This window comes from Mustelus asterias, chromosome 4 (assembly GCF_964213995.1).
Source record: "Mustelus asterias chromosome 4, sMusAst1.hap1.1, whole genome shotgun sequence".
NCBI classification, from domain to species: Eukaryota; Metazoa; Chordata; class Chondrichthyes; order Carcharhiniformes; family Triakidae; genus Mustelus; species Mustelus asterias.
Window position 1 is genome coordinate 86,986,142 of NC_135804.1, and position 23,666 is coordinate 87,009,807.

The following is a 23,666-nucleotide window of genomic DNA, read 5'->3' on the forward strand; positions in this document are numbered from 1 at the left end:
TTTGCACTGTGGGAAGAATCCAGAGCACCCGGAGGAAACCCACGCAGATAGGGGGAGAATGTACAAACTCTTCACAGACAGTGACCTAAACTGGGAATTGAACCCAGGTCCCTGGAGCTGTGAGGCAGCAGTGCTAACCACTGTGCCACCGTGCTGCCCTAATTATTTTTATATAATTTGTAGAACCAGTTTTTAGTGTCCTTCACTACCTCTCTTCCCTCCCCACCTCTCCAACTTTGTATTGACATCTCCAGAATGAACTCAATTATGTTGGCTTCAAGTCGTGCAGACAAGCTATTAAATGAATAAAATTGACAAATAAATGGTGGCCGAGTGGGGGCAGGTGGTTGGAAAATTAAATAAATGGTTGGGCGCAAAATAGAAATTGGGCTTCAGGAGGAGTGGACTAGCTATTTTATTAATTAGATTATTGACCGGTTCAGTAACATGTGGACCAGAGAAGTCAATTATTTAAATAGCTAGTCATTCAAGAAATAATTAATAAATTAATGAAATGATAAGCAACTTAGAAATAAGTTCAGGTGACAGGAACATAATTTGCTGCAACAATCAGCCTATCCTCTGGCCCTATTCTATCTCTAACCCTTCTTCCGTCCACTTGCAATCTTCCCCTCTTTCCTCCCTTTTCCTTTCCTCCTCGCCCTTCTCCCTTTTCTCCCACTGCTCACCACATATTAAACCACTGGAAGTTCCCCAAATACTAACTATCCACAGTATCCCTTAGTCCTCAACTATTCATTATACTCTCTTAACTGTTCACTGCTATTGCTGTGAGAGAGTTGGGAGCAGTATATGCCATAATATTCTGTGGCTGTGTAAATTTGTACAGAAATCAGGCATTCAACAACTTTCCAACCAAACATGTCCACCATTATGTTTTATGTTATGCAGCCCCTACTATCGTTTCTAGTTACTATAAATAACTAAGTTCGAGTGTCAGCAAGGCCAATGGATTATTACTGGTTTTGGAGTCCTTGACAGCTGAAACCCTGTGGCTCCAAGAACCAGTTGGAGGCTAGGAATTCTGCAGTGACTAACTCGCCTCCTGACTTCCCAAAGCCTGTCTACCATCTAGAAGGCACAGGTCAGGAGTGCAATGAAATACTCTCCACTCACCTGGATGAATGCAGCTTCAACAACATTCAAGAAACACAATGGCATCCAGGAGAAAGCAATCTGCTTGATTGGCACCCCATCCACGACCATGAACATCCACTCTCTCCACCACTGACACAGTGACATCTGTGTGTACTATCTACAAGATGCAGTGTAGCAATTCACCAAAGCTCCTTAGACAGGAACTTTCCAAACCCTCGACCTCTACCACCTAGAAGGACAAGGACAGCAGATGCATAGGGGCACCCAAATAGTTTTTTAAAATGTCAGTTTCAAACTGAAGAGTGCACACCAGTTTATGAATTATTTGGTTGGGTGGGCGTTCCTCTCCAAGCCACTCACCACCTTGACTTGGAACTATATTGCCATTCCTTCATTGTCCCTAGGTAAAATTTCTGGAACTCCCTCCCAATGGCATTGTGGGTGTAGCTATACCACATGAGCTGTAGCAGTTCAAGAAGGCAGTTCACCACCACTTTAAGGTTGTACAATAAAAATGCTGGCCAAGCCAACAATGCCAATGCCCTATGAATGAATAAAAAATATAAGATTATAATATATTAAAAGGTAGTCACCATAGTCCCAAATGACCATAATCAGGTGGTGATTTTAACCAGAGTATCACCACACCTTCAGCGAGGGGCAAGATTGAGAAGTTGGGCCTTTTTGAATAACTTCAGCTTCTATGGGAATTGAACCCATGCTGTTGGCATCACTCTGCATCACTGACCAGCTGTCCAGCCAACTGAGCTAAACTATATATATCCAGACCATAGGCTCACCTTCAATGCAATATGATATGGACTTTCCTATTGATGTATGGGTCCTATGTGACATTGGATCATTTTATAATTGGTTCCTTGCGGGTATGGGCGCTCAGCATAAAACTGCTTCCAATTAGGTATTCTTTTACTGTTCATCTAACAGAGCTATACACACTTAAAAATGAGTTCTATTTGGCATGAGGTGGCGTAATATTCCTTTCCTACTGTCAATATTGTTTGGCCCAAAATTAATAAGATTTTAAAAGAAGTATCAGAATTTACAATGCACACAATCTAATCAACATAAGAAATAGCATTTGTGCACACTTGTTCATATGTATTTTAGTCCATCTTCATCACGTGAACACTTGGGATCATTTTAATTTTAATTGCTGGGTGAAAGCAGGGTTTTCCATACCCGATTACATGTTTTTCAAACCTGAATGAAAAATCTAAAGAAAAATGCAAGAATTTAATGAGCTTGAGCTTTAATAACCTTTTCACTTTCGCATTTTAAGTACAGTATTTTAAATACTTTACGGGGCAGCAAGGTGGCACAGTGGCTAGCACTGCTGCCTCACAGCGCCAGGGACCCAGGTTCGATTCCCTGCTTGGGTCTGTGCGGAGTTTGCACGTTCTCCCCGTATCTGCATGGGTTTCCTCCGGGTTTTCCAGTTTCATCCCACAATATGAAAGATGTGCTGGTTAGGTGCATTGGCCATACTAAATTCTTCCTCAGTGTACCCAAACAGGCGCCAGAGTGTGACGACAGTAACTTCATTGCAGTGTTAATGTTTGCCTACTTGTGACGCTAATAAATAGACTAATCTTTATTTCAATAGCACGCACAGATTGCAAAGTGCAAGTGTTAACATTTACAAATATTTGAAACTTTCTAGACAGATGGATCGACATTTCTGTACAGTTTCATGGGACGTGACGTGGGTTAAAACTGTTGCTTTTAGCAGTGCTGAAAATATAAGGCACCCAACTTACACAAAGCAACTCATTCTTAGGTGTTTGCTTGCTGCAGGATGACCCTAATGGAGGTTTAGTTAATTCAAACAGACTGGGAGGGAAACGCCTGTGAAAGGCAAACACTAGTGATTTAGCATATGTGTGGCAAACCCATAATGTGTGAAAATTGGAGTCACAAGATTTGGATGCTTTTAGAATGAGATTATCCCATGGTCTTCAGGGAGTCATTCTGCTCCTCCTCCTCTTCTCTCCTCTCTCTCTCTCTCTCTCTCTCTCTTTTCCCCCCTCCCCCCTCCCCCCCCAATCTATAGATTGCAATGTGTTTTGATTAAAGAGCCTGAAGAAGAATGTAAATTTTAAAGTGAGCCTCAATATTAACTGATATCATAGGACAGTATTATAGAATCCCTATGGTGCAGAAGGAGGCCATTCGGCCCATCAACCTTGCACTGACAACAATTCCACCCAGGTCCTATCCCCGCAACAACACGTATTTATTCTGCTAATCCCCCTAGCTCTAAGGAGCAATTTAGCATGGCTAATCGACGCAATCCACACATCTACTCAATCTGGGAACAATACTAGGGGCACGATGTTACCGCCCGTTCACACCACACTGCTGCTGCAGTGAAGTTGGAGAATTAGGTGGCAAGCCAAATCTCTGTTCACTGCAGTAGGATGGATAAATCCCACTGGCGTGAACGGTCAGAAAATTCCGGCCTAGGTGTTGGAAAATTCAATTTCGAAGCAATGATATCCTTTTGATCTTGACTGTACCAAGAAAAAAATCCCCACTGCAGTGGGACCCTTCAGTAGTCAGTAGTTCTGCTCTATGTGGCACAGCGGTTAGCACTGCTGCCTCACAGCGCCAGGGACCCGTGTTTGATTCCCGGCTTGGGTCACTGTCTGTGTGCAGTTTGCACATTCTCCCTGGGTTTCCTCCGGGTGCTCCGGTTTCCTCCCACAGTGCCAAAGATGTGCGGGTTAGGTGGATTGGCCTTGCTCAATTGTCCCTCAGTTTCAGGGGGACTAGCTGGGGTAAATGCATGGGGTTATGGGGATAGAGCCTGGGTGGGACTGTGGTCGGTGCAGACACGATGGGCCGGATGGCCTCCTTCTGCTCTGTAGGATTCTATAGTTCTATGAACCTCTAGTTCCTACAAACTTAATTCAATGTTAAGTCAGGCTTGGGGGAAATCCAAAGTGGAGGCCAGTGGAAGTGCGGTATCAGATCATCTGCAAGGCCTTATGAAAGCTTTCCACCACTTACCTGGATTCCCATGCAGCCTTGAATGGGAACGTGTATACTATCTACTGTTTCTCCATTATGCTGTACGCTGCGACTGATGAGAGTCCATTCTATGTGTATGGGCAATACATTCATGGCAACTTTTAAAGAAATGTTCAAAGGTATTTTCTTCATGCTGTTGGCAATTCTACCATAACATCAAGTGCTGCCACTTTTTGGATATCAGAAACAAAAAAAGAAAATGCTGAAAGCACGCAACACTTTGAGCAGCATTTTCTGCTTTTGTCAAAGGATTAGACCTACAATATTCAAATAATATATTGGGTGGCGCAGTGGTTAGCAATGCCTCACAGCGCCAGGGACCCGGGTTCAATTCCTGGCTTGGGTGACTGTCTGTGCAGAGTTTGCACGTTTTCCCTGTGTCTGTGTGGGTTTCCTCCGGTGTTCTGGTTTCCTCCCACAGTCTGAAAGACGTGCTGGTTAGATACATTGGCTGTGCTAATGTATCTAATGTAACGACTAGGGGATTTTCACGGTAACATCATTGCAGTGTTAATGTGAGACTACTTGTGGCACTAATAAATAAACTTTAAAACTTCCAGAAATAAACAGTGCCAAATTGAGAGACTGGAACAGAAGCTGACCTCATTCCCCCCATGTCTGCTTGGGTTTCCTCCAGGTGCTCCACTTTCCTCCCACAATCCAAAGATGTATGGGTTAGGTTGATTGGCCATGCTAAATTGCCCCTTAGTGTCAGGGGGCCTAGCAGGGTAAATATGTGGGGTTAAAGGAATAAGATTTGGGTAGGATTGTTGTCGGTGCAGGCTCGATGGGCTGAATGGCCTCCTTCTGCACTGTTAGGGATGCTATGATTCTACTCTATGATTCTAATTGGACTAATTACTCTGGGCCACCTGAGGATGTGAAAGGTGCCATATGCCTGTGCTAATTGTTTTCATTTCTGGAATAGATATCATTCACAATCCCTGTCCCACCCTATAACCTGTCCCGAAAATAATGTTGGAAACAACAGACCAGTTTAAGCTGTGATTAATTCTGGCTCTGTGATCATTTGTTCCTCGTGAATGAAGCTGAAGCGATTTTCTTTTTGTTGCAGACTTGCCTCGCCTGTCCAGCCTCTTAGCAGAAACAACTGTTGTGGAAATACATCGCGCGGACCCTCAGGAAGAGCTGGGAATTCACATAGTTGGGGGTAAAGATACACCGCTGTGTAACATTGTGATTCAGGAGATTCTTCGTGACAGCATTGTCGCTAGAAATGGAAAACTTGCACCTGGAGACCATATAACAGAGGTAACTGGCTTGCCACCGGTAGTGCAGCTTCTGAATCTAATACAATGTACAATCTAACCTGTTAAGTCGAAGGTATTGCTCTTTTTACTTATTGGCTGAGGCTGGTTGTTTGTGCAATGTTGGGTTTTAAAGTGTGAAGCATTTTCAAAAGAATCACTAGCCATTCAGGGAAGTGAAGGGAAGCTTCACTGTTGGGAATGCAGTTCAAGGACACCACAGATTAATGGAATCTTTCCTTTCTGATTGCTGTGAAAGTCCTGCATGGAATGGGTCCAAAAAGGCTGGGCTTCCTACTTTGTGGCCTTTTATATCAAATGCTCAATCTGCCCTAATAAGCCTTCCGCCAAAACTCAGGACACAAACATCTCCTGTATTGGTCCTTTCACTTTCAATACAGTTTGAACCGATGCCATCGGCTGTTTTGTATAGACTATGTTATTAATGAGACCAGGATGGATGGCACGGTGGCACAGTGGTTAGCACTGCTGCCTCACAGTGCCAGGGACCCAGGTTCAATTCTGGCCTTGGGTCACTGTCTGCATAGAATTTGCACTTTCTCCCCGTGTCTGCATTGGTTTCCTCCAGGTGCTCCGGTTTCCTCCTACAGTCCAAAGATGTGTGGGTTAGATTGATTGGCCATGCTAAGTTGACCCTAGTGTCAGGGGGATTAGTAAGGTAAATGTGTGGGGTTATGGGAATAGGGCCTGGGTGGGATTGTGGTGGTACAGACTCGATGGGCTGAATGGCCTTCTTCTGTACTGTACATCTATGATTCCATGATTAATGTACCAGCAAGAGTGGTCCTCCAGGTCTAATGAGGAAAGCTTTAACTGTCCCCTGCTTAGCTTCCCTTCCTCTTCCTAAACATGTGACTCTCCTGGAACTCCCTCCTGTGACTTGCTGAGTGGCAGCGACCCATAGCTCAGCCCCAGCTGGTTGTTCTGCCACCCATAATTCCGCTCCTGGCCAGCTGCCACTCCACTTTGTTTGGGCCGACAGGGTGACGTAGATAGTGTTTGGGATCTAAAATCGCTACTATTATGGGGTTCAGCCACCCACCTTCTGTTACAGGCACATATCAGGGGGCAGTAGCGCAGTGGTATTGTCGATAGACTAGTAATCCAGAGACCCAGGGTAATGCTCTGGAGACCCTGGTTCGAATCTCACCATGGCAGATGTTGAAATTCGAATTCAATAAAAATCTGGAATTAAAAGTCTACTGAGGACCATGAAATTATGTCATAAAAACCTATCTGGTTCACCAATGTCCTTTAAGGAAAGAAACCTGCCATCCTTATCTGGTCTGGCCTGCATGTGACTCCAGAGCCACAGCAATAGGGTTGACTCTTAAATACCCTCAGGGATGGGCAATAAATGCTGGCCCAGCCAGCGATGCCCACATCCCATGAATGAATTTTTAAAAAACGTACTAGCTCTTTGATAAACTGAATGTACAAAATCGGGTTCTTCTGTCTCTCCACAGATGCTGCCAGACCTGCTGAGTTTTTCCAACATTTTTGATTTCAGATTTGCAGCATCTGCGGTATTTTGTTTGTGTCTTATCCTATTCTGTTCTTCCCAGGTGAATGGTGTCAATATCACCAGTGTGCTACACAGCTTTGCCATTAGTGTACTGCGGAGGCCCTGCTCTGTATCACGGCTCACGGTGCTGCAGGAGAGAGGCTTTGCCATTCGGGGATCTTCACAGGAGAGGAGCAGCAGCCACAAGCAGACTCTGAATGTAACTTTGCATAAGAGGGACAGAGGCGAGCCACTCGGCATTAAGCTCATTCGGAAGCCGGAAGAGCCTGGGGTGTTTATTCTGGATCTCCTGGCAGGTGGCTTGGCTGCTCGGGATGGAAAGCTGCGGAATAATGATAAAGTGCTTATGATTAATCAGCAGGACCTCAAAAATGGAACGCCTGAAATTGCAGCCCAGATAATACAGGTAAAAACAGGGTTCCAGAGCACCTGGGTCCAGAGCATTCGAGTTTTTAGGAATAGATCATTTAAGTTCAAACAAGTTCATCGCTTTTTTACAAAGATTAACTTCAGTTACTCATCATACAATCCCTACAGGACAGAAGGAGGCCATCCGGCATATTGTTTCTGCACTGACAACATTCCCACCCAGGCCCAATCCCCGTAACCCCACGTGTTTACCCTGCTAATCCGCTTGACACCAAGGGGCAATTTAGCACGGCCAATCCACCTAACCTATACAGCTTTGGACTGTGGGAGGAAAGCGGAGCACCCGGAGGAAACCCACAGGTAGAACATGCAAACTCCACACACACACTGACCCGAGGCCAGGAATTGAACCCGGCTCCTGGCGCCGTGAGGGAGCAGTGCTAACCACTGTGCCCCCGTGCCGCCCTTTCATGCCATATTTCCTGATGTTTTCTCAGCCCTACTCACTTTTCCTCTCTCCTCTCTTAAACCTTCCTCCCTCCCTCCCCCATCATTTCTGCCACTCTTCCATTTCTCTGTCCCCTCCCTCCCCAGTCTATCCTGGCCGCCTTTCTGTCTTGTGAAACTTAATAGTTTACACTGATAACTTATCAGGGTGTGACTTTATAATTTTCTGGGTGAAATGTTCCAGCTAATTCATGTTGTTCCTAATTGACTCATTTCCCCCCTCAAGTTCCACTAAACCAATTGGATGTTTTGAGTTAACTCTTTTGCTCGCAGTTTATTCTGAAGGAGCCCCATGCTCAAAAGTCACTTCCGGGAGTATTCGAAAACACTACTGAGTGGTGTGATTTGAATGTTTTGGTCTCCTAGTCTGAGGAAGGACACTCTTGCTATTGAGGGAATCCAGCAAACGTTCACCAGACTGATTCCTGGAATGGCAGGACTGACATATGAAGAGAGACTGGATGGACTGGGCTTGTACTCGCTGGAATTTAGAAGAATGAGAGGGAATCTCGTAGAAAGATATAAAATCCTGATGGGACTACACAGGTTAGATTCAAGAAGAATGAATGTTGAGGAAGTGCAGAACTAGGAGTCACAGTCTAAGAATAAGGGATAAGCCAGTCAGCACTGAGATGAGGAAGAACTTCTTCACTCAGAGAGTTGTGAACCTGTGGCATTCTCTACTACAGAAAACTGTTGGGGCCAGTTCATAAGATATGTTCCAAGAGGGAGGTGGACATGGCCCTTGTGGCTAAAGGGATCAAGGGGTATGGTGAGAAAGCGGGAGTGGGATACTGAAAGTGCATGATCAGCCATGATCATGTTGAATGGTGGTGCAAGCTCGAAGGGCTGAATGGCCTACTCCACCTATTTCTGTGTGAATCTGGATTTGTAGTTCCCATTGGGGTGAAATTTTGATTTCACATGTTATCCTGAACAGTTGCTGTGCATTTTCCCATAAGGTCAGAAAATAAACAACAAAATAAACCCATCAATCCTTTAAAGCAATAGGCCTAGAAATGTCAACAATTTTATAGGCCTGCCTATATTCTGAGTGCCACTACATCAGAATTTTTCCCATCAGTGGAGGTGAAAACAGTCCCCTTGGAGTTGTTTTCAGAAGCGATTGGGTGCCACAGTGATTGGAGAGTGAACGTTGGATGGTTGAACTGCAATGCTTGTGATCAGTGCTATGCTCTGAATAGAATAGGCAACAGGTCTTGTAATATGGTTGAAACATATTTCTGTGGCTGCCAGAATTTTGCTGACTTAACAGGGTGGAATTTTCCTGTCCCGCCCGTCACGGGAATCGTAGTGGGTGGGACAGGACCATACAAAAGTCCGCTGACCTCGGGTGGGATTTTCCGGTCTTTGGGCAAGCGCGGCTGGAAAATCCCACCCAGCAGTGTCTGTACAAGATGCTCAGCATGAACCTGATTAGTTGAACAGACGTGGTCTTCTCAATGATACTATCCTGTCAGAGAGGAGGGAAGAATCACTGAGGTGGATATCTTGCTGCAAGTGGATATCCACTTGAGAGTCCGAGAATAAAAAAATTAGGGATCAATCTACGTGAAATAAATGAACCAATTGCTGTTCATCTCTTTTAGTCCAGTGAGGGAAATGTTAACTTTGCGATCCAGAGGTGCACTGAACAACAAAGCTCGGAAATTATTGATGAGGCTGGATCCAGCAACAGCAACTCCCCACGTCATCGCAGTAAATCACTGCAGCATCATTGCCGTCGGCGCTCTCACTACCAAAAGGTGAGTACAGTAATGTTGTGATGGTGAATGACTACCATTTGTATGGGTTTTGTCAGAGTCTTGTGCCCACTCCACTGATTGTTGAAAAGCATAGTGGTTAGCACTGCTGCCTCAGTGCCAGGGACCTGGGTTCGATCTCGGCTTGGGTCACTGTCTATGCAGAGTTTGCATGTTCTCCCCATGTCTGTGTGGGTTCCCACCAGGTGCTCTAGTTTCCTCCCACAGTCTGAAAGACATGCAGGTTAGGTGCATTGGCCATGCTAAATTCTTCCTCAGTGTACCCGAACAGGCGCTGGAGTGTGGTGACTAGAGGAATTTCACAGTAACTTCATCGCGGTGTGGAATCATAGAATCCCTGCAGTGCAGAAGGAGGCCATTCGGCCCATCGAGTCTGCACCGACCACAATCCCACCCAGGCCCTTTCCCCATTTACCCTAGCTAAGTCCCCTGACATTAAGGGGCAATTTAAGATGGTCAATCCACCTAACCCGCACATCTTTGGACTGTGGAAGGAAACCGGAACACCCGGAGGAAACCCACGCAGGCACACGGAGAACGTGCAAACTCCACATAAACCATGACGCAAGCCAGGAATCGAACCCAGGCCCTGTCACTGTGAGGTAGCAGTGCTAACCACTGTGCCATCGTGCCACCCCTAATGTTAATGTGTTAATGTAAGCCTACTTGTGACACTAATAAATGAACTTTAAAAACTTAGCAAACAAGCATATAATTTGACAGGAGTGGATCAGAATGTCCTTTTCAGAATGTGGGAAACTATGGAGAAATTGCCTGATCTTTAAATTCTTATTGGACTAAAAATCAGTCCCTGATTCTTTTTACAATTTGAAGAGGACTAGCTGAGATTGTGGTAATTTAATTCTGATTTCTATATATTATTTTCTCAGGCTTCGTCTAATTTTAAAAATAAAAACGATAGTGTAATTGTGAAAAAAGAACCTTCATTATCCTTGTCAAAATGGCAATTGGGTGGTGTTTGAGTGCAAGTTTTATTGATGCTTAAGCTGAAAAGTGAAGATAGATCATAAAGTCCTACAGTGCAGAAGGAGGCCTTTCGGCCCATCGAGTCTGCACCGACCACCATCCCACCTGGCTCGATCCCCATAACCCCATGTATTTACCCTAGCTAATCCCCCTGACACTGAGGGGCAATTTAGTATTGCCAATCCACCTAACCTGGACTGTGGGAGGAAACCGGAGCACCCCGGAGGAAACTCACAGAGACACGGGGAGAACGTGCAGACTCCACAACAGACAGTGACCCAAGACAAGAATCGAACCTGGGTCCCTGGCACTATGAGGCAGCAGTGCCACCATGCCACCCATTACATTAAATGTAAACAACTTTGGAGTATGATGCTGAATTGAGGCTAGATAAAAGGAGATTGGTGTTAGGGAGCTGTGGCTTGAACCAAGACTTTGTGCCCCACATATTCTGGAGGATAATTTGGAAGATGATTACTGGTGATATGACTGTAACTATTTTGAGTTAAGGTGATGTGAGTCTGAATTTAAGTCTGTCCCTTTCAGCCACTCCCATTATTGCAAAATAAATACAAATCACAATTTCATCTTCCCGCCAGGATGATTGAAACCAATGCAGTAAGAAGTATATCTACTTGTTGGCTCTGAATACCTGGCAAGTTGGGCCTGGTCGTGAGAAAATACTTCAGAGCACTGAAAAAGCTGGCAGCTCACAATCAGTGATGGAGTTGCTTTGTTCTTTAATGACACCCTGAGGACGAAATGATTTCCTCCTGAGCCGTTCTGTCTCCGTTATGACAATGTCATATGGAGAAATAATGGAAAATGAGTGCATCTGGATTAACATGCCTGCTCTCGGATTTTGTTTTTAGTCTGTTATGTGAGTGAAAGTTTGCTCCTAACTGTAACACGAGAAGCTCCCCCAGTTGTGTTCCATTCACTGCTTTATGTTTAGCTCTAAAAGCCTCCATGAGGCTTAGTGTCGCAATGCACTTTGATCTACTACTAGTGATCATGGTGAAAGGAGGCAGGCTCACGTCTCTGTTTTCGTCACGTGATGACTTCCCTGCCTGGAAGTGGAGAAAACTGGGAACAAGGTCCATCATCCAGTCCTGTGCCTGGTGGTCAGTTGTTTGTGGCGGGTCTTAAGGCCTGGGAGCAAGTAACATCCTGGTCATTTCAGTGGAAAATAGGAACGATACATTTAAGTTTTCCTCCTCCCTTTTAATTTGAGGGATGGTGAAAGAACTAAACAACTGATAGCCAATGAGGTTTGACCAATTATATTCCGGATTTGTAAGGAGGATCTTTCAGTTGAATTATGAAGTTTCATAATATCCCTACAGTGCAGAAGGAGGCCTTTCAGCCCACCGACCACAATCCCACCCAGGCCCTATTTCAGTAACCCCACATATTCACCTTAACAATCCCCCTGACTCTAAGGGTCAATTTAGCATGGCCAATCAACCTAACCCACACATCTTTAGACTGTGGGAGGAAACTGGAGCACCTGGAGGAAACCCACGCAGACACGGGGAGACTGTGCAAACGCCACACAGACAGTGACCCGAGGCCGGAATTGAAACTGGGTCCCTGGCGCTGTGAGGCAACAGCGCTAACCACTGTGCCACCGTGCCATGCCGTTATTGGATGACATCCATAATTTCTCATCACTCCTTAGTTTCTTTTTAAAAGAAATCCCCAACAACATAATGGAACTGCATGTGACTATAATATTTCAATGGTTTTGATGTGTAAATAGGACCAAAAGATTATTTTTTAACATTAAACTAACCAACCACATAAGTTAAAAGTTTGTAGCTTTACTGTTTTAACTTTTTAATAATACTGCTATTTCCACAAAGGATCTATCACAGACTTCATTGTGTCAGGAGAAGACCGTTCCAGTGAGAAAGGAGCCTCGTGAGTCTCTGGGAATAACTATTTCAGGCGGTCGTGAAAATAAATACAAGGTTCCAATCTATGTGACCAGCATCCAGCCTGTGGGCTGCCTCTACAGGGATGGCAGAATCAAAAAAGGTAAGAGTATACTTAGTTTTGGGTTACAATTCATTGACATGACATTATATACCTAGACTGCAGTGTACCTGGTGCAGCATTGTGGTACATTTTAAGATTTCAGGATACAACAATGGTGATGGTATGTATGGCTACGCATAGCATCCGGAGGATTTTGGTTGTGTAACCAGGGCTTTATATGTTCATCATCTGCTCCATTTACTCACTACCTAATTACTGTCTCCAGGCAGAATGTTATAGAACATTACAGCGCAGTACAGGCCCTTCGGCCCTCGATGTTGCGCCGACCTGTGAAACCAATCTAAAGCCCATCTAACCTACACTATTCCAATATCATCCATATGTTTATCCAATGATCATTTAAATGCCCTTAATGTTGGCGAGTCGACTACTGTTGCAGGCAGGGCATTCCACGCCCTTACTACTCTCTGTGTAAAGAACCTACCTCTGACATCTGTCCTATATCACCCCTCAATTTAAAGCTATGTCCCCTAGTGCTAGCCATCACCATCCGAGGAAAAAGGCTCTCACTGTCCACCCTACCTAATCCTCTGATCATCTTGTATGCCTCTTATCCCTCAGTGTCTCTTCCTTTTATCCCTTCCTATCTCTTTGCTGAGATACTTTTCCACAAGTGATGTTTGTTCTCCTGTACCATGTGCAAATGGCCATTCTTTGTGGGCAAACTTGAAACAGTCATTGTCAACATTAACTGCAGAGTGTCACAGTAGACTTCGAGCCTGCGCTCACCTAATGTATAAATAGCTGCACTTCCATTAAAAATCACAGGACAGTTATTAGGAGTGTGGACTCTAGTTTAATTTACCATCCATATGTAGATACGCAAGCCAATTCCAGCTTTTTTATCCTACACCTTACTAAATCAGTTAACTCTGCATAGAACCGTGAACATTACTGTCTCCAGGCAGACCACGAAATCATTGTCGATTGTCGGAAAAACCCATCTGGTTCACCAATGTCCTTTAGGGAAGGAAATCTGCCATCTTTACCTGGTCTGGCTTACATGTGACTCCAGAGCCACAGCAATGTAGTTGACTCTCAACTGCCCTCCAAGGGCAACTAGGGATGGGCAATAAATGCTGGCCAGCCAGCGACGCCCATGTGAATAAAACAGAACAAGGCAAGCATGACCCTAAGCCTTCTGTCACCGCTTATTTTAGTCCTCACCCTTGGTCTGCTGCAGGGTTCTGTGATGCTCAATTTGAGCTCAAGGAACAGCACCTTATCTTTGTCATCGATACTCTACAACCTTCTGCACTGAACATTGAATTCAGGCTATTGAGTTGGATGATCAGCCTTGATCATACTGAATGGTGGAGCAGGCTCGAAGGCCTGAATAGCCAACCCCTGTTCCTGTTTTTTATGTTTCGCCCTGAACCTCTGCTTCTCTACATCATTCCTCCTTTAAAGATACAGCTTAAAGCTTAGCTCTTTCACCAAGATTTTGAACATCTGCCCTGTAGCTCGATGACAAATTTTGCTTTGTAACACACTTGTGAAGTATCTTGGAGCATTTTATGATGTTAATAATGCTTTAAAAATACAAATTGTTGTTGTCATTGAAAGGTTTCTTTCATATTTTCTGATTTGAACTCGTCAAAAATAGTCACTTTACTATGAATTGAAGCTGTCGCAATATCACAAGGCAGTTATAAATCTCCTTTCCTACATTTGTGAGTCCTTGAATTATTTTCGGTCCGGGTTTCTGTGTAGGCGACTTGAGGGAATTGTGTAGCAAAGGAAGGAAAGATGTAATAAATTCTGATTTTCAGAAAGCTTGCATTCTGAGAGTAGTCCAGCTTGTCACAGTGCCTAGTTTCCACTTTCAAGGCCAATTGTATTGAAGAAATGAAAAAACGTCCGTCCTCTTGTTACAATTAATATCTGCCGTGACACTCATTTATTTATGTGACAGGTCTCTAGCTTATGGAACTGGACTTCGAGGATAAGCCCAGGCTGGTGGCAACAATCTTTTTCTTTTTGTTTGGAGTCAGGATTTTCCCAATGGAATTAAGATTCTGATCAGGGTCCCTGCACAAGTGAAACTCCTATGTTATCAATTTGGCAGCTTGCACACTTCCAGTGGAGAATGTATAAAAGTATGAGGGGTATAGATAGACAGGAATGAATCTTTTCCCCTTGGTGGAGGGATCAATGACCAGGGGGCATAGATTTAAGGTAAGAAGCAGGAAGTCTAGGGGGGATTGAGAAAAAACTTTTTTTAACCAAAGGGTAATGGGAGTCTGGAACTCGCTCCCCATGACATGATGCCACAGTGGTTAGCACTGCTGCCTCACAGTGCCAGGGACTCGGGTTCAATTCTGGCCTCGGGTAACTGTCTGTGTGGAGTCTGCACATTCTCTCCGTATCTGCTTTGGTTTCCTCCTGGTTTCCCGCACACTCCAAAGATGTGTGGGCTCGGTTGATAGTCCATGCTAAATTGCCCCTTAGTGTCAGGGGGACAAACAGGGTAAATATGTGGGGTTACGGGGATAGGGCCTGGTAGGGTGCAGGCTCGATGGGCCGAATGGGCTCTTTCTTCACTTTAGGGATTCTAAAGGATAATGGAGGCACAGAGACCCTCATAACATTAAAGAAGTATTTCAATGTGGACTTGTGATGCCAAGGCATATAAGGCTATAGGCCAAGTGCTGGAAGATGGGATTAAAATACTTGGGTGGTTTGTCTTTGACCAGTGCAGATGTAATGGGCCAAAGGGTTTTTTTCTGTGCTGGAGACGTCTATGACGATCAGGCATGACAGAGTATGACCTGAAATTGGTGTCCAAATCTTCAAAGTGCAGATATGTTGAATTTTCATCCCCAAAATGATGCAGGGTCATAATATATGGTTACTTCCTCAAACGGCACTTCACCGTAGCACTGTTGGTTTACTACCCACTATCGAAGCCCAGTGAACTTTAAGGACAATGGACAAAATGATGGTTGACTGTATGTCCTTTGTTTGATTCCTGCAATGTTGATTGATACTTGTATCTCTATCAGAATTTGATTTGAAACGAGCAGGCCATTCATGAATTCCTTTTGTGTTTAATGTGACATCTAGTGAAGCTTTTCTTCTTCCCTGCTTTACTGCACTCCAAGACAGCTGCTGTCTTTCCTGGACAATTCCACATTGTCCATCAGCTATCAGTGAATTTGCTTTACTTTTATCACTTGTTATATTTGAACAACAAAGTTAGGGTTCCCTGGATGTTAGGCAAGAAGGGTTGGGACATAGAAACTAGGAAGGCTTCCAGGTAGTGATTCAGCTGTGGTGGTGGGGTTGTTGCAATTGGTATCTACACCTCTGGGCTAAGGAAGTGAAATTCAGTCCATTCCGATCATTGTCTGGCAACATTTGGTGGAAAGGTAGAGTAGGTTGAGCCAAAGGTGAATAACCCACTGGCTTTTGCGGAGTAATTTTAAACTAATCTGCCCGGCAGGAAACTGACGAGATTGGTTTGGGTGGAGTGAAAACAATTGAGCACTTAGGTTAAAATCACCCTTTGGTGTTTTGGGCCTGCACGTGAATAGTGGCAAATTGGACAAGACGAACGTAGCCATATCTGACATAAGAGAATGCCGATAGAAGATAAATTTTGTAATAGTTTTTTAATATCGGTGATGACGTTCATTCTAAGGTTCATACTTTCTGCTACGTGGTATTAAAGTGGGTCAAATATTTTCTCTCATAGGAAACGTGCTGCTAAGCATAAATGGGGTGGACCTCACCCAGCTGAGTTATAATGAAGCGGTGTCTGTTCTCAAGTTGAACGCAGCCTCCTCTGCAGTGCTGCTGAGGGTTTTGGAATTTCCCAATATTGACATGTCATCAGCTGCAGAGGAGCCATCAGAGGCAGGCAAGGAGAATGATTATGATTGGTCCCCTCTATGGGTCATGTGGCTTGGGTTACCAAGGTGAGGACTGTTCTGTCAAAAAATACTGTATGCGTAACTTTTTTTATGGTTGTAGTATTCCACAGATTGTAATATGAAAGAAACTCTCAATATCGGCGACACAGTGGTTAGCACTGCCTTCTCACAGCGCCAGGGATCCGGGTTCGATTCCCAGCTTGGGTCACTGTCTGTGCAAAGTCTGCATGTTCTCTCAGTGACTGCATGTGTTTCCGCCGGGTGCTCTGGTTTCCTTCCACAGTCCGAAAGATGTGCTGGTTAGGAGCATTGGCCATGTTAAATTCTCTCTCTCTTCCCAAACAGGCACTGGAGTGTGGCGACTCCGGGATTTTTACAGTAACTTCATTGCAAGCTTCAACCTACTTATGACACTCATAAATAAACTTTTTAAAATATCTAAGTACGACTAAGCTAAAATAAAGTGTGAAGCTGTTTATTGATCAAGAACAAGTACTGATCTAGAATGTGCACACTAGGATTTAACCCATTGGGTAGAATTAAAAATCGCCCCACGTGTTTTAAAGAGGTAGAAAAAAAAATGAGGAATATTATTTGATGCTTTAAGGTCATTGGCACCTTGGTCCTCCCAGTTTGATTACCACATTTCTGATAACTGCCAGCTATGTTTCAGAACTAAAAATTTAACTGACTTCGAAGTCTGAAATCTTTTAAACACTAAACATAGTGACATAAATGAGTTCACAGCTTTACTAAGATATGTACGAGTAAATATTTTTTTAAAATTTCATGATATTGTTGACACTGGATTTTCACAGTAACTTCATTACACAAGTAAGTCTACTTGTGACAATAAATAAACTTTACTATAAACAGACCTATTAACTTTATTTACAGGGGTTTATCCAATTCAGACGCTACACAACAAGAGATATGTGTCAAATATTTGACACTTGAATATTTGAAGTGTTGATCAAATGGAAAGGTCCTTCTGATCCAGTGTGTGATCTGTGTGAACATTATTAAAATGATTTAGGTTAACATCCTGTTTTCTCCATTTGAAGTTACCTTCACTGTTGCAATGACATTACTCTGCATAAGAGTAATTCTGAAAGCTGGGGATTTAGCATCGTTGGCGGCTTTGAGGAAAGTCAAGACAACCAGCCTTTCTTTATCAAAACCATCGTACCTGGCACACCAGCATACTTTGATGGAAGACTAAAGTAAGTTGTATCAGTTTTGATTGCCCTGTAAGGAAATATTGAGTAGATGAGGCCTATTTTCCCTTGGAGTAAAGAAGAATGAGAGGCAATCCAGTTGAAATATAAGATTCTTAAGGGGCTCTCTAGTTGAATATACTCAGAACAGTGGTTCTTAGATTTTCAGGCACTAAGGGAATTAGGGACATGGAAATATTGTAAGAACCCAAGAAATAGGGGCCAATTGAGCCTGCTTCACCATTCATTACAATCATGAGCATCAGTTCCACTTTCCTGCCTGCCTATATCCCTCAATTTGTGGAGACACCAAAAATCGGTCTATTCCAGCTTTAAATGTATTCAGTGATGGAGTATCCACAACCCTCTGGGGTAGAGAGTTCCAGATTCACAGCCCTTTTAATCAAGTAAATGCTTCTCATCTTTCCTCAATGATGGGCCCCTTATCCTGCGACTGTTCCCTCTGAGAAGGTGGAAGGCAGAAAATCAGCTTTGTTGAATGGGAGAGCAGGCTAAGAAGTCCAAATGGCCCACCTTACCTCCTATTATCTCCTATCAGAGTCAGGTCAGTGCTTGGCTGTAGTGAAAAGGGAAATAAGGGTACCGTGAGTCTAGTGATAATGTAGCAGAGGATTTCAGCAGCAAATAGTTGGGAAACGGGCAATATTACAGAGGTAGAGATAGGCCGTCCTTGTGCTAGAATGACCATAAGACATAAGAGCAGAATTTGGCCACTCGGCCCATCGAGTCTGTTCTGCCATTCAATCATGGCTGTTTTTTTCTCATCTCCATTCTCCTTCCTTTTCCCCATAACCCCTGATCCCCTTATTAATCAAGAACCTATCTCTGTCTTAAAGACACCCAATGACCTGACCTCCACAGCCTTCTGCGGCAAAGAGTTCCACAGATTCACCACTCTCTGGCTGAAGAAATTCCTCCTCATCTCTGTTTTAAAGGATCGTCCCTTTAGCCTGAGGTTGTGCTCTCTGGTTCTGGTTTTTCCTACTAGTGGAAACATCCTCTCCACGTCCACTCTATCCAGGCCTCGCAGTATCCTGTAAGTTTCAATAAGATTCCCCCCTCATCCTTCTAAACTCCAATGAGTATAGACCCAAGTCCTCAACCATTCCTCATACAACAAGCTCTTCATTCCAGGGATCATTCTTGTGAACCTCCTCTGGACCCTTTCCAAGGCCAGCCCATCCTTCCTTAGATATGGGGCCCAAAACTGCTCTAAATGGAGTCTGACCAGAGCCTTATACAGCCTCAGAAGTACACCCCTGCTCTTCTATTTTAGCCCTCTCGACATGAATGCTAACATTACTTTTGCCTTCCTAACTGCTGACTGAACCTGCATGTTGACTTTAAGAGAATCTTGAACAAGGACTCCCACGTCCCTTTGTGTTTGATTTCCTAAGCATTTCCCATTTAGAAAATAGTCTATGCCTCCATTCCTCCTTCCAAAGTGCATAACCTCACACTTTTCACATTGTATTCCATCTGCCACTTCTTTGCCCACTCTCCTAACCTAAGTCCTTCTGCAGTCCTCCTGCTTCCTCAATACTACCTGTCCCTCTAGAATTTGATCAGCGAAATTATTTTTCCTGATGGAAGAATCCAGACTAAGGGGATATAACTTCAAAAACTTCAGAATTAGGAATGTTAGCACTTTGAGTGAAGGGTAATGAAAATCTCTTCCTCCACTCCTAAATAAAACAGCTATCATACCCAAGTCAAGAACTTGTGTGTAGACGATGTGGGAAGAGTTTTAAATGAATATTTAGTCTCTGTGTTTACAAAGGAAAGGGATCATGCAGATATAGTAATCCAAGAGGAACACAGAGATATTGGACATGATAATCATAGAGGAAGTACGCGAAGGGTTGGAATCCTTGAAAGTTTAAGTCGCCAGGGCCAGATGGACTGTTTCCAAGGCTGCTGAAAGAAGTCAGAGAGGAGATAGCAGCTGCTCAGAGGATATTTTCCAATCTTCACTAGATACAGGGGAGATAGCGGAGTACTTGAGAAATGCAAACGTAATTCCATTGATTAAAAAGGATCAAAGGAATTATTGGCCAGTTAGTCTTACGTTGCTGGTGGGGAAGTTAGTAGAAACAATCTTGAAAGATAGGATTAACTGTCACGTAGAAAGACAGCAACTTGTCAGGGATGGTCAGCATGGATTTACTAAAGGAGAGTCTTGCCTCAGAACTTAATTTAATTCTTTGAGGAAGTGACAAGAAATGTTAAGGTACTGCAGTGAATGTTGTGTACATAGATTTTAGCAAGGCATTTAGAAACATAGAAAAACTACAGCACAAACAGGCCCTTCGGCCCACAAGTTGTGCCGAACACATCCCTACCTTCTAAACCTACCTATAACCCTCCATCCTATTAAGCTCCATGTACTCATCCAGGAGTCTCTTAAAAGACCCTATTGAGTTCGCCTCCACCACCACTGACAGCAGCCGATTCCACTCGCCCACCACCCTCTGTGTGAAAAATTTACCCCTAACATCTCCCCTGTACCTATCCCCCAGCACCTTAAACCTGTGTCCTCTCATAGCAGACATTTCCACCCTGGGAAAAAGCCTCTGAGAGTCCACCCGACCTATGCCTCTCAACATCTTATATACCTCTATTAGGTCTCCTCTCATCCTTCGTCCCTCCAAGGAGAAAAGACCGAGCTCCCTCAGCCTATCATCATAAGGCATGCCACTCAATCCAGGCAACATCCTTGTAAATCTCCTCTGCACCCTTTCAATCTTTTCCACATCCTTCCTATAGTGAGGCGACCAGAACTGAGCACAGTACTCCAAGTGGGGTCTGACGAGGGTCTTATATAGCTGCATCATTATCCCCGGACTCCTAAACTCAATCCCTCGATTGATAAAGGCCAGCACACCATATGCCTTCTTAACCACCTCCTCCACCTGCGGGGCCGATTTCAGAGTCCTATGGACCCGGACCCCAAGATCCTTCTGATCCTCTACCGTACTAAGAGTCTTTCCCTTTATATTGTACTCCTTCATCCCATTTGACCTACCAAAATGGACCACGACACATTTATCTGGGTTGAAGTCCATCTGCCACTTGTCCGCCCAGTCTTGCATCCTATCTATGTCCCTCTGACTTCTGACATCCCTCCAGACTATCCACAACCCCACCAACCTTCGTGTCGTCGGCAAACTTACCAACCCATCCCTCCGCTTCCTCATCCAGGTCATTTATGAAAATGACAAACAGCAAGGGTCCCAGAACAGATCGCTGGAGTACACCACTGGTGACCAACCTCCATTTAGAAAAAGACCCATCTATACCCACTCTCTGCCTCCTTTGGGCAAGCCAGTTTTGGATCCACCGGGCAGCAGCCCCTTGGATCCCATGCCCTCTCACTTTTTCCAGAAGCCTTGCCGAACGGCTTGCTAAAATCCACATCTACCGCCTTCCCTCATTTGACAGGATCCCACATGGCAGATTGGTCAAAAATGTAAAAGCCCATGGGTTACGGGGTAATGTGGCAAACTGGATCAAAAGTTGGTTTAGTAACGGGAAACAAAGTTGTTTCAAGTGGTATTCCAAAGGATTTGATGTTGGGATCCTTACTGTTTGTGTCATATATTAACAATTTGGATGTGAATGGCAGGGTGGGGTTAAGGAGGCATGATTAGAAAATTTGCAGATGACACAGGCTGAATAGTGGGTAGTGTAGGGGATAGCTATAATCTACAAAGCTGAATTGACAGGTTGGTGGAGTGGGTGGTAAAGTGGCAGATGGATTTTAATAGAGAAGTGTGAGGTAATGGATTGAGAGGTGTCAAACAGTTATATACCAAGGGTAAATTAAGAAAGAAACCTTGGTATACAAGTCCCTAAAGGCAGCAGTTAAAGTAGACAAGGTTGTAAAGAAGGTATATGGAATGCTGTCCTTCATTGGCAGCGGTGTAGAATATAAAAGGATATAATATTGGAATTGTAGAAAACACTGGTGAGGCCACAGCTGGAGTACTGGGTGGAGTTCTGGTCACCATTTAAAGGAAGGACATAATTGCTCTGGAAAGAGTGCAGAAGAGATTTGTAAGAATGTTGCCAAGGCTCAAAGTGTAGCTATGAGGAGAGTTTGGATAGCTTGGAGTTATTTTCTTTGGAACCGAGAAGGCTGAGAGATGACTTGATAGGTGTACAAAATTTGAGGGGAAGAGATAGTGTTCGGGATAAAATTGTTTCCCTTGGTGGACAATTCTAGAACCAGGGGACATCAATTCAAGATAGATTCAAGGCAGTGGGTGTGGAGGGGACACGAGGAAGAATCTTTTTACACAGAGGGGTAGGTGTCTGGAACTTGCTGCCAGAGTTGAGGCAGACACCCTAAATTCTTAAAGTATTTGGATCTCCCTCTTAATTGCTAAGATACCAGGTTATGAGCTGGGTGCAGGAAGGTGTGATTAGAAAGGGCACCTGGGTATCCTTGAGCTGCCATGACGAGATGAGCTGAATGGCCTCCTCCTGTGCTGTAACTTTATGGCTCTAAGTCAGAGATTTTTGGGATTGGATATTAAGAATCATAGGTACATGGAATTAAGGTACAGATTAGTCATTAATCTAACTGGTGGAATAGGTATGAAGAGCTGAACGGCCTGTTCCTGTATCTCCCTGGTTAATTTTTACAATGCTATTTAATTTATCACCAAGAATAATCCCTTCTCAAACTTTCGCTCCTATTTGTGACTTTGAATGGAACAGGAAGTTATTTTCTCTGTCGCCTACAGATGCGGGGATGAGATTGTTGCTGTAAATGGAGTATCCACTGCGGGCATGAGCAATTCAGCTGTAATTCCAATGCTGAAAGAACAGAGGAACAGAGTCACACTCACTGTCGTCTCCTGGCCGGGAAGTCATGTGTGAAAGTAAATTGACAAGACATTTGCCTCAAAGCCTTAATCACAGAACCAGTGGAGTACAACAATCACAATCCACGGGCAAAGAGCGAAATACTAGAAGACCAAAGTGCATTTGTTAAACTAATCTTTTTGTCCCCACACACAAACCTGGGATTTCAGTTTAAAATAGTTCATAGAGGCAATGAATGGATCATGGGAGGGAAGAAAAGTCAAAGAGCAACTTATCAAAAGTATGAGCTCCTACATTCAACAATCTTACAAATTGAATCAGTTATTCTTCAAATAAATGAACTTAACACACCAGGATGACATGGCTGAGCTGCTCCCCTAGGTAGCTCTATACTGACAATTTAGATGCAGATATACTATTAAATATTTGTTTTACAGCGAATGCTATTCTTAATTATCAATACTGTCAAATCAGGCTCCATATTCAGATTACACTTTTCTCACCACTGTTGTGGTAGTGAAATAAATCATGAGTTTAAAAAGCAGTTTGATCTCCAGTCTAATGGATACCACTTGTGTTGCACTCTCTCTAAGCAATTTGATTTTTAGAAGACCCTATGGGCTAAAGCTGTAATGAATGTTCCAACAAGGTGGGCGATTAGTGAACTAATCAGGAAACAAGTGGGGAAAATGTCAAGATTGTAATCTTTAGTTCAAGCTTGATAGAATCAATATTGTTGATTAGGCAGTAAAATCATTGTGTTTTCTTGAAACTACAAATGTATATGATGTGGTCCTTCAGATTTTTGTAGTGTAACATGTCTCCTGTTTACATGTGGGGGGAAAAAAATCAAATCTGATGTTTTTACACTGAAGTTTTATAAAAATGCAGATATGACTGATATGAAACCTAAGATTTTCTTTGGTTCATTACTGCCTAAAAAGGATTGTGAACCATAAGTATAAAATGTAGAAAATGTCTGATTTTATGTAAAACCTTAATCTGCAATGCTGGAGTTGACAAATTCTGGA

General features: G+C 43.7%; 2 protein-coding genes across 2 annotated transcripts in view; one reads left to right on the forward strand and one right to left on the reverse strand.

Moving 5' to 3' along the window:
• lnx2b (ligand of numb-protein X 2b) overlaps positions 1-23,073 on the forward strand; it is a 71,021-nt gene extending 47,948 nt beyond the window's left edge. Inside the window, exons 4-10 of the mRNA XM_078211339.1 lie at positions 5,246-5,442; positions 7,025-7,390; positions 9,471-9,626; positions 12,497-12,671; positions 16,390-16,612; positions 17,632-17,790; positions 22,554-23,073. Of these exons, the coding sequence (XP_078067465.1) occupies positions 5,246-5,442; positions 7,025-7,390; positions 9,471-9,626; positions 12,497-12,671; positions 16,390-16,612; positions 17,632-17,790; positions 22,554-22,689 (1,412 nt within the window). The 3' untranslated portion in view covers positions 22,690-23,073. The remainder of the gene's footprint in view (positions 1-5,245; positions 5,443-7,024; positions 7,391-9,470; positions 9,627-12,496; positions 12,672-16,389; positions 16,613-17,631; positions 17,791-22,553) is intronic.
• kdrl (kinase insert domain receptor like) overlaps positions 1-23,666 on the reverse strand; it is a 509,442-nt gene that overhangs the window by 81,309 nt on the left and 404,467 nt on the right. The gene's annotated exons all lie outside the window — the stretch shown is intronic.